At 36.2% G+C, this 19,889-nt stretch overlaps 1 protein-coding gene across 1 annotated transcript in view; it reads left to right on the forward strand.

The window, feature by feature from the left end:
• Positions 1-713: 713 nt before the first annotated feature.
• CNKSR2 (connector enhancer of kinase suppressor of Ras 2) overlaps positions 714-19,889 on the forward strand; it is a gene marked incomplete at both ends in the record, with an annotated part of 237,468 nt that continues 218,292 nt past the window's right edge. The window contains one exon of the mRNA XM_080794916.1: positions 714-777. Coding sequence (XP_080651042.1) covers positions 714-777 — 64 coding nt within the window. The remainder of the gene's footprint in view (positions 778-19,889) is intronic.

Below are 19,889 nucleotides of genomic sequence, written 5' to 3' on the forward strand. Positions count from 1 at the left end.
CACCGCTGCGCACGCGCTCCTAGCGCCTCTATCCCGGGGCGGCTCGCCGGGCGGGAACGCGATTCTGTGAGCCGCTCGCACCTGCCTGACTGACAGGCAGACCCCGGGCTCGGGCCTCGTGCTGGGGCGCGCACGCGCCTCGCGCGCCTGCCGTCGGCCCCGGGGGCGGGACCGCGCGGCAGCGAGCGGGCGGGGGGCTTGTGGCGCGCGCGCCCCGCACCCGAGGGCTGCGGAGAGATATTTTGGGTGGCAGGAGGCCCCTCGTCATTTCCGCCGGGCAGCTTGTGGTGCCCCGGGCTTCACTCCCGCGCGCGAGGCGAGCGGGCAAGTTGGTTGCGGACGTGCGGCGGCTGCTCCTTTTCTCAGAGCCTCGACCCTCGGCAGTGCAAGCCGTGAACTGAAGCCCTGGAGGGACGGAGACCGGAGCGGAGTGGCGGAGCAACAGCCGCAGCCGTCTCTGCGGGGAGCGAGCAGAGAGTCCGCACAGAGCCGCGAACCCAGAGCGTTTCTCTCCCCGTCGCCGCTCCCGCCGCTGCTGTCCGCCGTTTGCTAAGACACATTGCAGCCGCGATACCCGACACACAAAAGCCCTCTTCTCGCCACCCGCCCAGCGAGGCAGCGGCCAGCGAGGGACCCCACCTGAGGGCGGCTCGGGCTACCGAGTTCGTTTTGTGTCTGATCTCCGCGCCCGGCGCGGTAGCGACCCCGTGCCCATGGCTCTGATCATGGAACCCGTGAGCAAATGGTCTCCGAGTCAAGTAGTGGACTGGATGAAAGGTAATGCCCGCTGTGCGGAGGACGAGGCGGTCCTGGGGCGCCGGGGTACCGGCGCGCGAGAGGGAAGGGGCGCCTACCGCGGCTGAGCCCGCTATCGGGGCTTCCACTGGCTGATCGTGGTGCGCTGGGGAGAGGCGGGGGTCCACCGGGGCAGGCGGGGGCTCGGGATCCCGATCTCCTATTGTCTTCAGTGGTGGCTCCCCAGCTAGAGAGGGGCGCGGAGAGAGCGGGGGGTGCCGGCGCTATCGGATAGGGTTAGAAGGCGGGCCGCGGAATCCCAGTACATCTCGCCTCCTCCCCGCTCCTCACGGCACTCCTAGGCCGGGAGGACGTGGCGACCCTTGTCTCTCCCCTCAGGGAGGAGCCCCCAGGGACCTGCTCCTTTGCTCATTCCTTCCCGGGCCCCTTTGTTCCTGGGAAACCTAACGCCCCCTCGGTGGCCGCCCCTGCCAGGTGCCTTTTCCAGCGCCAACTCTCCTCACAACTTTTAAGCCCATATAATGGGGTCAGGACGCGGCTGCCCAGGTTTGGATCGGGGGAACTCCCCCAGCCTAGGCTGAAGATGCTCGGGGATGCGCTACTTTGGGAGAGAGGAAAACATGCTTCCCCCGGGGCAGCATCCGCGCTGGGATCTTCGGGCTCCTTCCTGCGCAAACCCCTGCCCCTCGACTCCCCACGTCCTTTGCCTCTTTTTCTTCTCACGGGTTGAGGCTTTGGACCTCATGGCTTTTTATTGGGGGCTTGACGCCAGGTGTAAGGTGATGCGCATTCAAGTGCCCCCTCATTTCTTCCATCTTGAAGACTCGCCCCTTTTTTCAACTGGCAATTTCTAATAACCACAGTTGTAGACACTCGCTCTCCTAGTCGCAAATGTGGGCTTTTTCTTTAGTCCCTGGGATTTCCTGCCTCACTATCTCCCTCTGTTGTCTGAGTTAAGGGGCTTGTAAAGGATTCCCCTGACCCCATGACCACTGCCTCCCCCCATCACTAAGATTCCTAAAATTTGGGGAATGCTGACAGGGATGGATGGGATGAAATAAAGGATTTCTGGCCACACTTGGGAGATGTTAGAGCTTTGCTTGTGGTTATTCCTAAGCACAAGCTGTAGGTAGATTAGTCAGGAGCCAAAGGCTTATCATTTGTGAAAATGCGTGTTGCGAAGACAAGGGAGCCCCTTCTGGGGGCTTGCTTAGCTGACAGACTTTCTAAGCTCCAGGTGCTTTAGGACGAAAGGTGGGGTGATTGCAAGTGATTAAAAGGGACAGAGAGAAACTCAATCTTGATTCCTCCTTTTCCGAACATTTTCGGCCTCTTGCTTATTCTTATGGATTTTTCTTTATACATTTGCTTTCCTTTTATTCCCTTACTTGCCCCATTATTTCTCATTTAATTAGTTTTTTCTTTTCTAATATGTGAAAAGTGCTTCGTAACTGCAAAGCACAGTACACGTGAGAGTGTATTGAATTAAGTAGAATTAATTATCAACTGCCTCCGTGTGTGGTGCGTTGTGCTAAGGTGCCATGGGTGCCATGACTAAGACAAAGTCCTGCAGTGGCTCATCTTTTCTGTTTCTTCTTTTCATATTTGCTATCGAAATTACGCTCTTCTAGATTCCCACCAACCCCCAAGCCCTTTGGAATGTCGGAAACAAACATCTGTCTTCTCTATTTCTCAGTCATGGAAGAAAGAGCCAGGCTGTACGCAAGAAGCAAGAATGCCTAATTAAAACCCTTTCTTTGAATTTGCCTACAAGGTTACTTTGGTTTGAGTCTGTTACTGAAATACTCAATAGAAAGGTATCTTGGCTCCATGCAAGTCTGATTACCTTCACAAATTCCCATGATGCTTGTAGTGAGGGATGCGTGCTCCATCTTCTTCACCTCCACCCTCCCAGTATAATCTTGCAGTTTCTTCTTTCTCTACAGTTTAGATCGACTGAAGCAAGTAGAACATATGACATACATATTCTGACACACATTATTTTATTTCCAGTACAGTAGTCCTTTTAAAAATCTCTCCAGCCCTTTAAAAATATCTCCAGCCTAAAATGCACCATCTTTGAAGTTGGACTAACATTGTTAGCTGTGATTTTAAATGATTGTTATATGTAAGTTGATTAATTTATTTTCATACCTGTTGGTGATTCATTCTAGAGCTATTGAGAAAGATGAAGCCACTAGCCAAGCTAGAATTTGCATATTTCTGTACACATTAGACTAGAAGAGAAAAACTGATGTCATTACCTATATTTCAAGTCCCAAACTGCTTACTGCTGAAATGTCTATAATCTTCATATAAATTTGATTTAAGATAATAACAGAAAACAAGATTTTAAAGAAGAGTTGGACGAAATGAACATTTCCTCAACTTGTAATTATACTGTTACCCTAATTTTTCCTCCCTACTCTTTTCCCCAAATAAACTTTACAAGTAAACACATTTAAAAAAAAAAAAAAAGCTTTTCACCTTTTCCTCAGATGCAGTAATGTTTAAAAGTCAACTAATTTAGGCTGTAGCTTTAGAATGGCCAAACTTCCTTTGGTGTTGTATAATGTATAGTATTATAAAGGCAGTAACAAAGAATGAACAAGACTTTTGAACAACTGCAACATTGTGGGAGTTCTTTAAACCATACTCCTATTGTGACAGTTTTATCATCCTTAACATTTAAAGTATATAACATATGCTTTCAGCTAGTCACAATCATAAATAGTTATAACCCTATTTAGCAAGGTATATGCTTTATGCTCTTTCTAAGGTTTTTCTCTTCACTAAACAGAAAAGGAGACATTAAGCATATAAAAATTACACTGCCATATATTTATGTTTCCAGAAAATTTATATAAGTGGTATAGAAACTCATCAGAGGAGATGAAGGGGAAAAAAAGCTGATGAGATTATTAAGCTTTGGTAACATATATTCAAAATTGTTTCTGAAGGACCATTTATACATTGCAATTCATTTTGATCTTTTTTATTAAAATGTATTTGAGGGAGGCAAATATTAAACTTATATATTAATTATTAGTAAAGATATAAGGAAACACTTGCATTTTTTTCTCTCACCACCAACTCTACTATTTGTAAAATCCGATACTCACTGAATTTTCTTCTAACGATCATAAATTGATGTGACACAGTGTCAGTGTTAGTTCCAGTAAATATATGGACTCCTCATGAGTCAGTAAAATAAGCAGTTACCTTCCAGATATCTTCATAGTACTTCAGACTATTTGGAAATATAGAACTTCAAAATTAATTTTATAAAAATATTTTTTGAGAAAATCAAATATGCGTCATTTAGCATTTGAAACCTTTTTTCAGTAGGAAATTGGATTCAATCCTCTTGTAGTTTTGACAAAATTATAAAATGTAAACCTTTTTAGAGTAAAAGGGAAGCCTTTAGTAGAGAAAGCTGTAGGTAGAAAAGTAGGCCAATAACGGTTTCTGATTTTTGCTCAGTTTATTACTCTAAAATATATCATATCTCAGCTCTTACCTATTCACTTGCAGGGCCTATAGAAATACTCTGTAATCTATAGTTGTTTGAGTTTACTTTTTTGCCCACTGAAATATAGCAAAAACATCTGAACACTTCAGGCCCCTATTATTAATTTCAATATTAATTTTCCTTGTCTTTGTCACACCCAATAATTCTAGTTTTCTTCTCACACTTTTTCCAACTTTGAAACTCCTCCAAAATATCCATATGACTAAGATAAAGTTATTTTCTGCAGCTAACTCCCTTCATGACATTTTTTCCAGTGATCTTTAATCCCTTCCCTGATCAAATAAAATGAATTATTGTTTTCAGAGTCAACCAACAGGCCCTGCTTTGCTGGTCTTCTCTTATGGTCTCTGTGACTTAGCTCTTTCTACTCTTACAGTATGAGTCCTAAAATCTAAATTTTTAAGATAATTTTTTTTCAAACCATCCCACAATTAACTACTCTGTTCTTTTCTGTTTATTATAAACCTTTTTCTTTGAAAACCATCACTGACTTCTACTTTCTATCCTGATGACTCAGCCATCTTGAGGACAGAAAATGAAATACATTATTTTAGATATTAAAAACAAAGATAAAACCTTCACTTTGCATAAAACCCTACAAAAGAGGGAAATGTAGTGATGAAATAAGGTCTATTTATTATAAAAGTTAAATGCTACAATTAAGAATGTATCTGATAAGATACAGAAATTTTGACAGGCATGGTGATCTCTAATAGTTTTACCCCTCATAGGACCTAGAGTTTGAGGTTGAAATATATTTTATCAAGATGAAGGAAAATGTCAAATTTTTGAGTTAAACTGTCTTGAGATAGAGACAGAGGGAAAATTTTCTGGCAGAAACTTGAGAAGCCTGCATTGTAAACTAGTCCTATTGCTTTTGAAAAATTGGTTTTTTCCTCAATTGCAGTATGACTAGATAGTCACCAACAATCACCTACTCTCCATTTGACATTTTTGGAAACTCAATACTTGTCATTTCACACAAAGAAGAAATTTACGTTTTCTGTATATAGAGTTTAGTTCACAGGAAACATCATTTTATTTATACTGTCATTAACCTTTACTCCTTAAGGTAACACTCATGATTTGTGCAGATTAGGAAAAAAGAGTCTATTTATGTAGATATGTTCTGGTATTTAGAGATTATTTACTCTGTATTTCTACATGGAAGGGGTTTTAATGGATTGTTTTAAATAAATTATTCTCTGCTTTGGGGAAATTAGTCTCTGTAAGGGATGGCAGTGACATTGAGAAACTTAAGCCAAAACAGAGACAGGTGCCAACTAGAACATTTGCTAAATTTAAAAAATGTTTGCTTTATGTATACAAGCACCAGTGAAAAAACAAGATGATGTTTTTAATCAGTCAGGAAGGAATCCATGGGGAGGGTGGGATTTTAGCAGCTTTTTGTACTATTTAACTAAGGCATATTCTAAGATGGATGTAGTCTAAATAAAGGCACAGCAAGAGACTTTGGAGTTGAGATGGAGTGATTAACCAGAACAGTTGTGTCTAGGTTTGTCTGGTTGAAGGAGAGAGGTGGGCAGTGGAGGGAAAGTGAAGGAGGAGCCATGAGTAGGTGGCACAAAAGTACAAGAACAAATCTGCATTTCACAAAGACAATAAAACTCTCATCATGTCCCGAGTTTAAATAAATACCACATTATAAAACTTTGGCTGCCAAATATAAACCCACAAAGAATGTGTATTGAATTAGTACAGCTGTTTCAAATCTGTTTCTCAGGAATAATTTTGAAATAATGTTAAAGTGAGTTATTTTGAAGATTAATTACATCATTAACATTATGTTGTTGGATATTTAGAATTTTACTCATCCAAATTCTTATATGAAAAATGAAGATAAGCTTTTAAGTTATTGCTGTTATTCTTAAAACAGTGATAAATTATCATTTTCATGTATAGCAGAGTGGGACTTAAATTTGTTCTTAATGACTTTTAGCTTTCCATGTGACTTCCCAACAGCACCTCAACACATAAGGTTTACTGTGAAAGATGAAGGATTAGTTTCTATAAAGAGTACTAGAGGGTGGATCATTTGTACTTTAAAAGAGGGAAGGGAGAATAAGTAATTTTTTAAAAAATGTAGCCTAAGCTTTTTATTTTTAAGATTTTGTCATAGTTTAATGTCTTACTAAAGGAAAGCAAATGTAGTCTTCACTGCAAGATCATTGTGTTGAATAATAGTCAGTAAGTGAATTCACAGTTTTTATGCATAGCATAGGCTTGTGTTCCCCAAAATGGAATATTTCTGTCGTTGTGGGAGCTTAATGATCAAAAGAAAACAAAGACTTGATTTTTGTTAAATATTGTAAAACATTGCTTTTGTATTAAAACAAACCTGGATATTAAATTCATGGTGTAGAAAGCAAAACTGGCATGATTTTAAAGATGATACCAGAGACTTAACAGGAATTCTAGGCTTGTAGCAAGCTGTTTCAAGCAGCATTTCCCAGACCTTCCAGGGTTATGAGTAAATTTCGTTCAGCAATTGTGGTTGCATCAGTGGAATAATCTGAGAAGTGCTGCTTTGGGTTTAGAAACGGTAAAATTAATGTAGTTTACTTCCTCCTGTTCTCATATTGCAAAGGACAAAATATTATCTTTTCAGTCAAGGTCATGATAATTATAGCATTTTTTGTTTGTTGGTTGGTTTTTGTTTTGGTTTGGTTTTGGTTTTGGGGTTTTGGGGGTTTTTTTTTGTTTGTTTTTTGGGTGTTTTTTTTTTTTGGAACCATAAACCTATAGTCAGCATAAATTTCTCAGGAATATTTCTCATCCTGTCCTCTCCTCTCTTCTCTCACCCCCATCAACTTAAAAAATTTAGTGGCTTATCATTGTTTTTTTTTTTAAACATTTTTTAAGATTTTATTTATTTATTTATTTGACAGAGATCACAAGTAGGCAGAGAGGCAGGCAGACAGAGAGAGAGGAGGAAGCAGGCTCCCTGCTGAGCAGAGAGCCCGATGCGGGACTCGATCCCAGGACCCCGAGATCATGACCCCAGCCGAAGGCAGAGGCTTTAACCCACTGAACCACCCAGGAGCCCAGCTTCTCATCGTTTTTAGAATAAAGATAAAAACCCTTAGTATGGCTTTTAAGACCACTGAAGATTTGGCTACTCCTTTTGAAATAAGCCTTATTCCTAGCACTAACTAATGGCCTTTCAATCTCGTTTGCCTACCACTGAGCCTTTGTACTAAATACAGTTTCCCTTGCCTCTTTTCTTCACCCAGTTAAGTCCTACTCATCTATATCTCAAGCCTCCCCTCTTTGCCTCAGAAAAGCCTTCTCCATTCTCCAGGTCACATCAAATCCTCAGTTGTATGCTCTCCAGGTACCATTTATATCCTCATTCCTTATGCGAGTTTTATTTTTACATTAATTTCTATGGTTATTTGTTGAGGAGAGGGACCTCATCTAATTTACATAACAAGGCATAAGAAAGTATCTGGTGAAAAGTAGGCACTCAAGAAGTATTTGTTGAAGGAAGGAATACATAAATATCACAAATTCCTGGTCCTTCAGCAAATTTGCTTTCCTAAATGAAAATGCATGTAAAGTCCCTTATAATGCTCTAATGGATACTTTAGTGCCAAGTTGTATATTGTTTGCCAGAAAATAGTAGAAGTAGAAGTGGGATTGCTCTAATTCATAGTTGTATCACTCTAGTCAATTCAGTGACCTAAATCATGGTTTAGATTCATTTCATTAAGAAATGTGAATAATTTCAGTGTATCTACAACACTTCTGTGTTTAAGCTATAAATATTATTTGCTGATGTTGTATTATTAATAGGCAACACAATAGGCAAACATTACTTAAAAAATTAAAACATATCTCTTAAGAATTTATTTTTTTCATACAAATTTTCTAATTGTTTCTTCATTTCAGTGTTTTAAAAGAACTCTATTTTGGAATGAGTGGTAGAGTGAAAATGATAAAATGCCTTAAATTTCTCCTCTTACAGGGATACCTGGGTGGCTCATTTGGTTAAGCATCTGCCTTTGGCTCAGGTCATGATCCCAGGGTCCTGGAATCAAGTCCCACATTGGACTTTTTGCTCAGGGGGGAGCTTCCTTCTCTCTCTGCCTGCTCTGCCAGCTGCTCCTCCTGCTTGTGCTCTCTCTCTCTTTAAAAAAAATTTTTTTTAAAGTTTCTCCTCTTATAAAAGAAAAAAACCCATGTGAGGAATTAAAATGCTTTTTTCTGTAGTGAAAAGAAAATACCCTTTGCTTGTTAATTTTGATGATAAAATGGAAAAATTGCCTTTTAATTTAATAATAACCATTATCTATATTATAATTAATGTTGAATTTATATTTTTACTAATAGGAATAAAATTAAGATACTTAAAAATGCATCTTAAATCAGCATTTCTTACATGATTTTCCATCTCTCCTGATATTGAAAAATGAATTTTAATTTTTTAAAGTAAATACAAATTTGGGCTAATTTTTAAGGGCACTCATTAAGAACCTATGTAGTGAGTTATTGTGCAGTGTAATTTTTAAATACTCATATGGATTTTTTTGTTAATATGTTACTGGATAATCAAGTAGCAAGTATTAGGAGATTTTTCTAATAAAACAAGTCCCTCCCCATAAATTTACAGTAGTTACAGTATAAATCAGAATAAGCAAAATTTTTAAGACTTTAACTTAGCTTTGTGCAGAGCTATTAACTTTTAATAAAACACCTTCAGACTTAATCTTTCTAGCTAGTACTATAAAACAATGGGTTGCAATTGTGGCCTGATTTAAACTACAAACAACTATTCAATATGATAGAATTTTTTAGACTTTAAAGATGTATTTAATTTGTTTGATTTCAATTTAAATTACAATCATTCATTCTAATAAAAGTTTTCATTAACTTAATCATACTCTTGGGGTTATGCATATTTACATAAATTTATTAAATCTTAAATTTTACTAAGCATGGTACCTGCTGTTTTAGTTTTCTATGTTCATCTGTTGACTATCACAACATAAAATTGTTTTAAAAACCAAGATTTATTAAATGAAACAAAATTCACAACGATATTAATGTATTATAGTTTGCCAAGGTCAAAACATAGTTATATCCACTACTGAGTGTTTATCCAAAGAAAACAAAAATACTGATTTGAAAAGATATGTATGCACCAATGTTTATTGCAGCATTATTTACAATATCCAAGATATGGATGCAATCTAAGTGCCCACCAATAGATGAAGTATAAAGGAGATGTGATATATACAGACATAAACAGTAATATTACTCAGCTATAAAAAAAGAATGAACTTTTTCCATTTATGATAACATGAATAGACCTAGAGAATATTCCATTAAGTGAAATAAGTCATACAGAGAAAGACAAATATCATGATTTCACTTACATGTGGAATCTAAAAAACAAAAGAGCAAACAAAAGCACACAGATTCAAATACAGAGAACAAACTGGTGATTGTTGGGGGGATGGGGGATGATCAAAACAGCTGATGGGGATTAATAGGTACAAACTTATAGTTATAAAATAAGTAAGTCATGGAGATGAAAAGTACAGCATAAGCAATGAAGTCAATAATATTGTAATAACATCTTATGGTGATGGATAGTGACTACAATTATAATGGTGAGCATTACATAATGTATACAATTGTTGAATCATATTGTACACCTGAAACTAATATAACATGTCAATTATACTTCAATAATAAAAACGTTTTTAAAAAATTGCATAATTGATATCAAGTATTATACACTTATCTCTCTCCTTTTTTTAAAGAGAGGGAGAGAGAGAAAGGAGGGGCAGAGTGAGAGGGAGAGAAGATCTCAAGCAGGCTCCACACTGAGCTCAGAGCCCTACCTGGGCTCATCTCACAACTCTGACATCATGACCTGAGTCAAAATCAAGAGTCAGGCATTTAGCCAACTGAACCACCCAGATACCTCAACTTACATATCTCTTTTGTATTTACTTGACATTAATGTTCCTGGAAATTAGTCCGATTAGGTAGGTTGGAAAGTTTTCTAATAAGGTAATAGATAAGAAGAAACCACATTGTTAGTTGCTTTAAAAGTGTTGCCCAGTATCCTTTTTTGTTTGTTTGTTTGGATTTTTTATTTTGTTTCAGCTACATCTGCTATTTTTAAAATGGGCTTGCAACATGTTTTCTCAAATAATATCTACAACAAATCAATGGAAGGCTGGTGTCGATCCTGGATTTTACTTTTTTAAACTTGTTCACCAAATATTATGAAAGAATCTATTTTCTAGCTAGTTGTTAGACTTATAATGTGACTTATTAATAAAAATCTTAAAATGATGGCCATAAGTAATTATGCTGAATGGTTAAGTTTGACATTAGCTGAATTCTTGTTATAATTTTGGTGTGTTTCATGTATATATGGGAGTTTATTTCATATACTTTTATTTTTCAACCATCCACATTATTTTCAAAATGTTTAATAGTCCTGGGGGTTTGTGATTTTTTTCCTGGCTGAGCATAAAATTCATATTTTAATTTCATGTAATTCATTTGTAAGCTTTCAAAACAAACCACTGAGCTGTTAAAGACATATAAACGAGAAAATGTTGCAGTTTCTGTTAATGGCGCTCAAAACAGACATGTAGTCCATTTGCTGGTTTTCCTTCCCACTTGCCAGAACCTATGTGGATTCTGAGTTCAGTGTGGTAAAGAACCAATGTGCAAGGCAGGGTTAGTTGCTCCTTCCTGATTTCCCTCCTCAGTAGTGCCATGGTGAGTCTTGGGGCAGTTTCTGTTGACATCACTGTTGCTTTAAATCAGTGGCAGAGCTTTTCTTATCTAAAAGACTGTTCCTTTGCCTTCTAGCTATCAGATGCAAGGTGTTCAGTTTGATGTCGAATTGTCACACACAGAGAGAAGCTTTCTATGAAATGCTGAAGAGTAGATAATTTTTCTTTCTAATCTGTCTCTAGATATAATTCTTTAAGTATATTTATGGTAAAAACATGTTAGTTCAGATCTTATTTGGGATTTGTGATAATTACAGTAGGTTTTTATTGAAGTTTACTCTTAGTATGTGAAGGAAGGGTTTGCTGATCGATCTAATAATATAAACAAGGTTGGAAAGAAATTGTTTGATTCCAGAGGATATGGTGTTTTCAAGTACTGTACTTTGCCAGGAGCCATTTCCGTACTGAAAATATGCTAGCTAGAAGTGAGTTGATTTTTAGTTAGAATTTCTGCATACTTTGAATCATGGTTTTTTTGGGGGTGGTGTTCAGGAATATTTTTGTAAACTTTCTGTGATATAGCTTGGTTCTTCCCTTCATTTGCCAAAGTTAAGAAGGTCTATTATTGGTAGTAATCCTTAAAATAAGATAAGGAACTGTTATTGACACCCTTTTACAGGTAAGGTGCAGAGACGTTAAGCCGCTCAACAGAGATTGTACAGCTGTTCAGTGATGGAATTAGGTTGGACCTCAACTCTTTTCTCCTCTGTTGAATTGGATTTACACTTTGGTAGGTGAAGAACACAATTCAGGATTGTACATAATTATCTTCAGACTTGACTTCTATTTTTTTAAGTTTTTAATTTAATTCCAGTTAGTTAACGTACAGTGTAATATTAGTTTCAGGTGTACCATATAGTGATTCAGCACTTCCATACCAGACTTGACTTCTAAAACGTTTCCTAAATTTTCTACCCTGTAAAAATTGGCACCAAATAGATTATAGTAAAGAGCACTTTGGAATCAGATGTCTGGCTTAGTTATATACAGACTCTATTACTTCCTAGCTCTGTGATTTTTGAGGGAGAATTTAAGTAACTTGCCAGATTTTTTTCATTTTTGTAAAATAGGGGTGATGGTATTACCTACCTCATAGGGTTGTGGTATACTTAAAACAACGCCTGGTACATACTAAGTGCCTGGTAAATGCCAGCTTTTTTTAAATTAAGGAATGGATTGCATTCTGTTGGCAAGCTTCAAAGGCACAACTACTAATAGATAATATTTATTGAGTACTTACCATGTACTGTGGTGGGTGCTTTCTCTGCATTATCTTATGCCTATCCTACCCCTGAAAGATTGGAATTATCACTGCTTTACAAATGAAGACAGTTTTGCTTAGAAATATTGAATGATTTATTCTGTATACCCAAAAATTTATTTAGGAGGTGTTCAATAAATATTTTGAAAAATTAATAAATAATAGACAAAGCAGAATTTGAATAGATTTCTAACTGGTTACAAAACAGATAATATTTCCACCTTGCCGTTCTACCAGAGGTAGATACGAAATGAGAGGAATCATGGGAATAATTTCAAAGATGTGGATGTTCACTACACCAGACCTACCTTCTGTAGTATGTGGTAAGGTGGACTATGGTTCTTGGGTCCTTTTGGTCTCTAGAGGGGGGTGGTGGTGTGTGGGTGGGTGAGTGGGTGGGTTTATGTGTGTTGAGCTGTTTCTACTCAGAATAGTGCTTAAGCCAATGACAAAGATGCCACATATAATTATAGTCTTGGTGACACTTTCCTATTTTGATGTGAACCTCAGGAGTTTGATTCTCACCTCTGCTGAGGCTAGACCTAAACAAAAGATCTACTTGAGACCACTGCTACTACAAACCCAGTGCTGGATGTTTTGCTCTAAAAGGAATGTTAATAAAAATACATGGTGTCTGATAATAGATGTTCATAAATGGCTTTACATTATATTACAAATAACGGCTTCTGTTCTTTTGTTTAGCTTTACTTAGCAGTGGTTAGCATTGCTATCTGCATTTTGGTAGTGTTTCTTTGAACAGCAGACTTTATTCAGTGCATGCCTACAGCTTTGAAATTCTTACCTACCTACTAGATGGTAATTTTCCCCCCAAATTGTTTTGTTTTGTTTGGAAACTCCTTTATCATGGACCAGATTATGATATGATATGATAGCATAGTGAATCACAAAAGGATTTAAGTGTTAAAGAAAATGTAATCATAATCAGTCAAAAACTATTGTGAAGTCAATGCAAAATATGGAGTGTTCAAGTTCAGCTAGAGATGTTTGATCCATTGAGTACTTATAAAGTAGTAATTAAAGGTAAAATTCATTCTACATTATATTTTAAAATGATACACACGGTTTTGCATGTATGTATAAAATAGATATTCTAGCATGTATTTAGGAACTTAAAAGTTGGATTCTTTCAGGAAAAAAACCCACAAAAATGGTATTTCTTATTTCTCCTTGTTTTTCTTTAATGCAATTGAGGTGAGTTTGCTTTACACTGGAAGTTTTAAAGTAAGGGAAAACAACTTACATTGTTCTTTGTGGAGGGAATATTTGATGCTTCTCATTCTTTATGAAAGCTATCACAATACCCACAATAATAGGCAAAAAAACAAAAAACAAAAAACTGAACTGTGGTAATTACCAGCTCTTTTAAAGTTGCCTTAGTATTATTGTCCATTTGATTACATAAAACACTTTTCCAAAGTGCTCATTATCTTTTAAAATCCATATGAATTAAAATTAATTTTGTTTGAGGATGTTTTGAGAATTTTATCACTTTCCTTGAAATAATTATTGACATCCTGTGTTAATAAGCACTCTGATAGAGATAGACTTTTAATAAGCAGTCTGGTAGAGACAGAGTTTTAAATATAGTTAACACCATGAATCTCCATCTGCATTCATTTTAAAATGTATCTAATTTAATGTTTAAAGGAAATGGTTATTAATTGTGGGACTTTTTTTACATGAGGCTGCTTTGTCACTTTATTCTTATATTTGTGACAAATACACACAGAAAGTAAATATAGCAGAATAATACCTTGAGATCTAATGACATTTTTCTCCTTAGTGATGCACCAGTAATGAGATCACAAAAAATTAAGGCTGGTATGTATTTCTGAAAAGTAAGGATTTAAAAATATATACATTGTGTACCCTCAAATGAATAACATGATTATCACACCAAAATTTATTTCTTTATATCAGTAAATATCTAGTGGTTCAAATTTCTGGTTTTGTAAATATCATAAACATTTTTATAGTTTTTTTCTCAAATCAGGGTCCAAGTAAAGTCCGCATATTGTAGTCTACCTTATTCTTTTTTCCTGTATCATTTCTTTAGGACCCAGTACTCTCTGTATGTACCTTATGTAATGTCTCCTGAAATAAAACTCATAGATAATATAGCCTGCCTACTAATATAATTTTTAAAAATTCACTTTAATGAACATATTGTAATGTAATGACCATATTATAATAAAAAGGAAAAATAATTTGTAAAAATAAAATAGGTTTTTATATGTAGGTACTCAATATGACTATGCCAGGAGAAACTAATTGATATTTTTTCCTGCTTATAATGAGCATATCTGGATTTAAGAGAAGCAGTAAGTTCAGAAGTTGTTCCATAGAAGTACAAGAAGATGGACGAACAGATGAAATGATAGACACTGCAATAAAAACGAGTATTAGGGGAAGTGGTACAAGCTAGACTCTATAATTCCTATAGAGTATTTTATAGTCATGTGGAAAGGAACCACAGCTTTTCAGAGAAATGGGAGACCTCTAGGGATAGGGACAGAATATTTAAGATGAGCCTGGAGCATCTTGTAGTACCAGAAAGTAAGGAAGTGCTCAAAAAACACAATGATGACAGCATGCAAAAGACTTAGGAGTCATTCTGAAACAGCTCTCAATGGCTAAAACTGCAACAGTTTGAGGAACAAAAGTAGTATTGGATTATAGCTCAATACATAAAATAAATATCCATGAATCCCTACTGATATAAATAAATGTCTGAATAAATCAAGAAATGAGGAAAAAAAGAAAAATCTCCCCTACAGAGAATTCCAAATAATTTATATAGATAATCCCCTCTCAAAAAAGTGGCACTTAATTCCCTACCCCTTGAATGTGGCCTGCACTTAGGGACTTGTTTCCAAAGAGTAGAGTGTGGGAGGGGGAAACATAACTTGATAGTGGAGAAGCCTAGTAAACACTGTATTGGCCAGATGATCAGGGTTTGCATCATCAGTGATAAGTCATGCTGATGATAGCATGTACCCTTAGTATGATATGATATGTTGAGAATATCACTTTACCCATGTGGTCTTCCTCCCCCAAAGCCATAAGCCCATTCTAACTATGAGATAAACATTAGACCCAAATTTAGGACATTTTACAAAATACCTGACCAGTATTCTTCAAAACTCTTAAGGTCATCAAAAAACAAGGAAAATGTGAGAAACAGACAAAAGGAGGCTAAGGAGACATGATGATTATTTGTATTATGGTGTCCTGGATAAGATCCTGGAACAGAAAAAGCACACTAGGAAAGAACTGGTGAAATCTAAACATAGTGTGGAATTTAATTAATAACAGTCTACCAGTATTGGTCCACTAGTTATTATAAATGTATCATAGTAATATGAGGTTTTAATAATAGAATATGGATAAGAGGTATATAGAGGCTACATAAATATATATATACATGTATATATAGGATGTATATATTATAGTAACTTTTCTGTAGATCTAAAACTATTCTTCAATAAAAAGCTTATTTAAATAAAAATAGAGTTTATTTTCAAATTTGGTAATATCAAAATGTAAGCAGTATATCATACATAAAATAGCTTTGGTTTGCCTCTGTAAGTGTTAATAAAGCCTTTCAAATGCAAACAAACAAAATGTCATGGGATACAGGCAGTTCTTCAGTGTGTAACTGTTGCATCTGTCTAGCAACCATTTGGTAACTAGATCATTGTGATAACCCCAAACTCCTCAAAATCCTCAAAAGGCTCCCAACAGGCAACATTGGCCCCATCTTGGCATCAAAATCTCTTTGCCTTACCTCTTCTCTCCTGTGTAAACCTCATGTTTTTCCACACATGAAAAAATTTTCTTGAATGATTGGTATACCTGATTTTCCTTCTACTGAAATTAATGTTTTAGTTGATTAGCTTTTTTTTAACCTTTTGCTAATCAGGAAAAGTGTTTAAGAAAAGGAAACTGGGGGACCTGGATAGCTCAGTTGGTTGGGCATCTGCCTTCCGCTCAGGTCATGATCTCAGGGGCCTGGGATCAAGCCCCTTATCAGGCTCCCTGCTTAGCTGGGAGCCCGCTTTTCCCTCTGCCTGCCACTATCCCTGTTTTTGCTCTCTGGCTCTCTCTGTCAAATAAATAAATCTTAAAAAAAAAAAAAACCAAAGAAACAAAAAAAGAAAAGGAAACTGAATGTGCATGGGATAGGGTGGAGACCACCAATAGTTAGCTCATGTTCTTATTTTACCTTACAAACAGATTTGCAGTTAAACTCTTGGACAGAAGAGTGTGCTATTCTAAACCTTGTTAACAAAGCCTGATTTCCAATACTCCTTCTATAATGGTAGTTTCCTGAAGACACTCTCTAGGAATGTTAGAGAGGGTGTGAAAATTTTTAAGCAAATGTTGTGGTTTATAATAATTGATTTTAAGCTGAATATATAAATATGTGTGTAAATATGTGCATGTATTTACTTAGGGCACATATCTGCTTCAGGCAGATATACTGAAATTGCATATAGCTAAATGACTTTTTCTCATTGTTATTCTGCAAAGAAGTCAACATTTTTCTTGTTGTCACTAAATGTAACTCGTTGTTTTCATTGTATTATGGAGTCATGTAGTTTGTTAGTACCTGGGTTTGGATATGAGGGTGGTTATAACTTAAGGCCTCCTTTGGTCACATCTCTAAGAAATTATATTTCAAAATAAAACTGTTATAATACTTGTACTTTATTCCTGTATCTTTTTGGTTAAGATCTTCCATATTTTCTAGTTTACTAGTGTGCATATCCTAAAAGGATCAAGCTCTGATAGTAAGTAGATAAAACTATGATCAGGAATTTAATGCATTGACCTGATAACTCTTCTCTTCTTATCATAATAAATTGAAATGTTATAATTATCACAGTTTAAATTTACTTGATTCTTTGTTATTATTCCATGTCTGTAAAAGTGTGAAGTTCTCCTGATGTTGATATGAATGTCTTAGAATTGTCTTTTTTTTTTTTACTAAATGTCTTCTTTTTACTAAATGTCTTCTTTTTCTGACCTCGTGTATGCTCTGAGAATGCCAAGATGTGCATTATGTTCTCTGTGAAATGCTTCTGCTTTTTGAACAAAGTGGTATTTCTTAAGCTACCCTCACAGGAATGAAGGAGAGTTTGTTTTGTTTGTCTGCTTTGTTTTGTTTTAGTAAGGTAAGAATGCTTTGCAAAAAAAACCCACAAAACTTCAAAAAAACAGCCTATTTAAATTATACACTAAATATCAAGGGTTTGGAGCTATCATTGAATATATGACTGGAAAGGATGTTAACTTTCCAAAATTCTCCAATAGATATCCCAAGTTAAAATCTGTCTCAGGATAGGTGAACAACATTTAGATTGAAGTTATTTTCATAACTTTTCCATTATACTTTTCATAATAAAATTGTATAGACTTTGAATGACTACCTATTTCAATAATACTATCTTATAATAATTAAAAACAGATTGTTAGAAGGAAATTTTGTCATTTGCATGACTTTCAAAATGCAGATGGCTTAGAAGTAGACTTGGAAGCTTTTTCCAGAGTGCAGATGGACACAAATTCTTCAGTGAAGTTAATTAAGAATAATCATTATATAACAACCATGGTCTTGTAGGCTGCCATGTAGAAGTAGCATTCTACTTTCCCAAATAAAAATGCCAAATGATGCTTTCCAGGACTGCTGAATGAAAATGAAAATATTTTATCACCTGTACCCATGCCAGAAGACTCATTCCCCTATCTACTACCTGTCACAGATGGATAAAAAATATTAAAGGGACAAACATCTAGGAGGAAACACTATATGTGGAAGATAATACAAACTATCTGGAAGCCTCTCCATTATAGTCCGACCTCAGTTCTGTCCTGTCTTAGCCATATGTGTTTAACTCATCTTCTCCAAAGCCCTCAGTTTCCTTATTTAAAAATGGGGATCAGGAAAATGAGCTTCATAGGGAATTCTGAAGAATAGTCAGTCAAGATGTCCACATAGAAATGGAGTTAACATTTTGACACTGGCAAATAATGGCTTATTAATTACTGAACATGATTTTAAAATGATCTTTATGGAAAGGTTAGTTTAAGAATTATATTTCAATTTAGAAATAAATTACAAGGTATAGCTCATATATGTTTGCCTTAAGACATGGCATACAAAGAAGATTATACTGATTTAAAAATGTATCTTGGATATGGATTTCAGGTAGCTAATTCTTTCTCTGACAGCTTTATTGAAGCATTTCTAACCAGACCATTTTTTTTTCTTGAGTCAAATGATCACTTAAGTAATTCAACCTCATTCTTAGAATGCTATATCTCATTCTTCCTGCCCGGGAAGGCAATACAAAGGCCTGGCAGTACTGCTGTTGATGACTCTCAAACCTGCTGAAGTCTGGACCACTGTAAGCCTCCTCTCAGGAGTAGACTGCATATCATGGTTCCTCATACTTCTCAGCATCACTTAATCAGAAGGTTCATGATCATTGAAATTTCATTTCTCAGACTTTGCCAGAAGCACGGAGTGTAAGAGTTTTGTCATCACAGGCATATACGTGGTGTTCATTATTATGAAACACTGAATCTCTGCGGTGAAAATGATAGGCATTTATGAGCACTAGAACTCCATTTAAGTGATAAGAATGTATTGACTTTTCATAGGAGAAACAGTCAGTTGTAAGAAACAAATGAACCAATTCATTTGAGCCTGGATCACTGAAAACTAGAGAAAATCACTGGCAAAACAATGCCTTTTCTCATTCATGTGTCACAAGTGGTATTTGGATTGAGGACAATTGAAAAGCATTAAGACAACAAATTAGTTCCCTTGTTGTATAGAACAGTTGTTGGAAAATGTACTTTTCCAAAGCTAGCATGCTAGCCTCTTTTTTTTCTTTAATTACCAGTAGGGTTTTTTTCTCCTTAGAGCTCATATTTTGGCCTGCATTTGTGTTTTTCTTGGAAAAATGTTCTGTATATCCAACAGTGGTGCACTTTGTGTAAAGGATGTCTACTCACATATAAAATTTGGTTTAGAGGAATTTCTAAAATACAGAAATTAAGAGTCTTCTTTTAATCAGAATAACAGTCTGACAATATTTGACTTTAAAGCTTTTGAGAGAGCTCTTTCACCATGATTTTGTTGTTATTGCTACTTCTTCCATCTTTTTGATATTGTATGTTTCTAAATGACAGGATACAACAATATGCCAGATTTTATTCTTCTATTCAAACTTTGAAGGTCATATGGATATTTTTGTTTGGCCCTGAGCCATCTATATCTCATTTCTAAAAACTGTATTAAATTTAAAATAAGTGAATGCTTTAAAAAAAATGATATCATGAGGCAGCTCTGATTCTATCAGTTACCTTGAGAGAATCATTTGAATTTCTGGTTTTCTTTACTATAAAGGAAAGTTGGGTGATATGTTCTGTTAAAACTCTTAAGTTTCTGTGATTCTAAATTTTTCTTAAATAAAGATTTATTTATCTATTTTAGAGATAGAGTGTGTGCATGAGTGGGGGAAGGGGC

This window comes from Martes martes, assembly GCF_963455335.1.
Source record: "Martes martes genome assembly, chromosome: X".
Lineage (NCBI taxonomy): Eukaryota > Metazoa > Chordata > Mammalia > Carnivora > Mustelidae > Martes > Martes martes.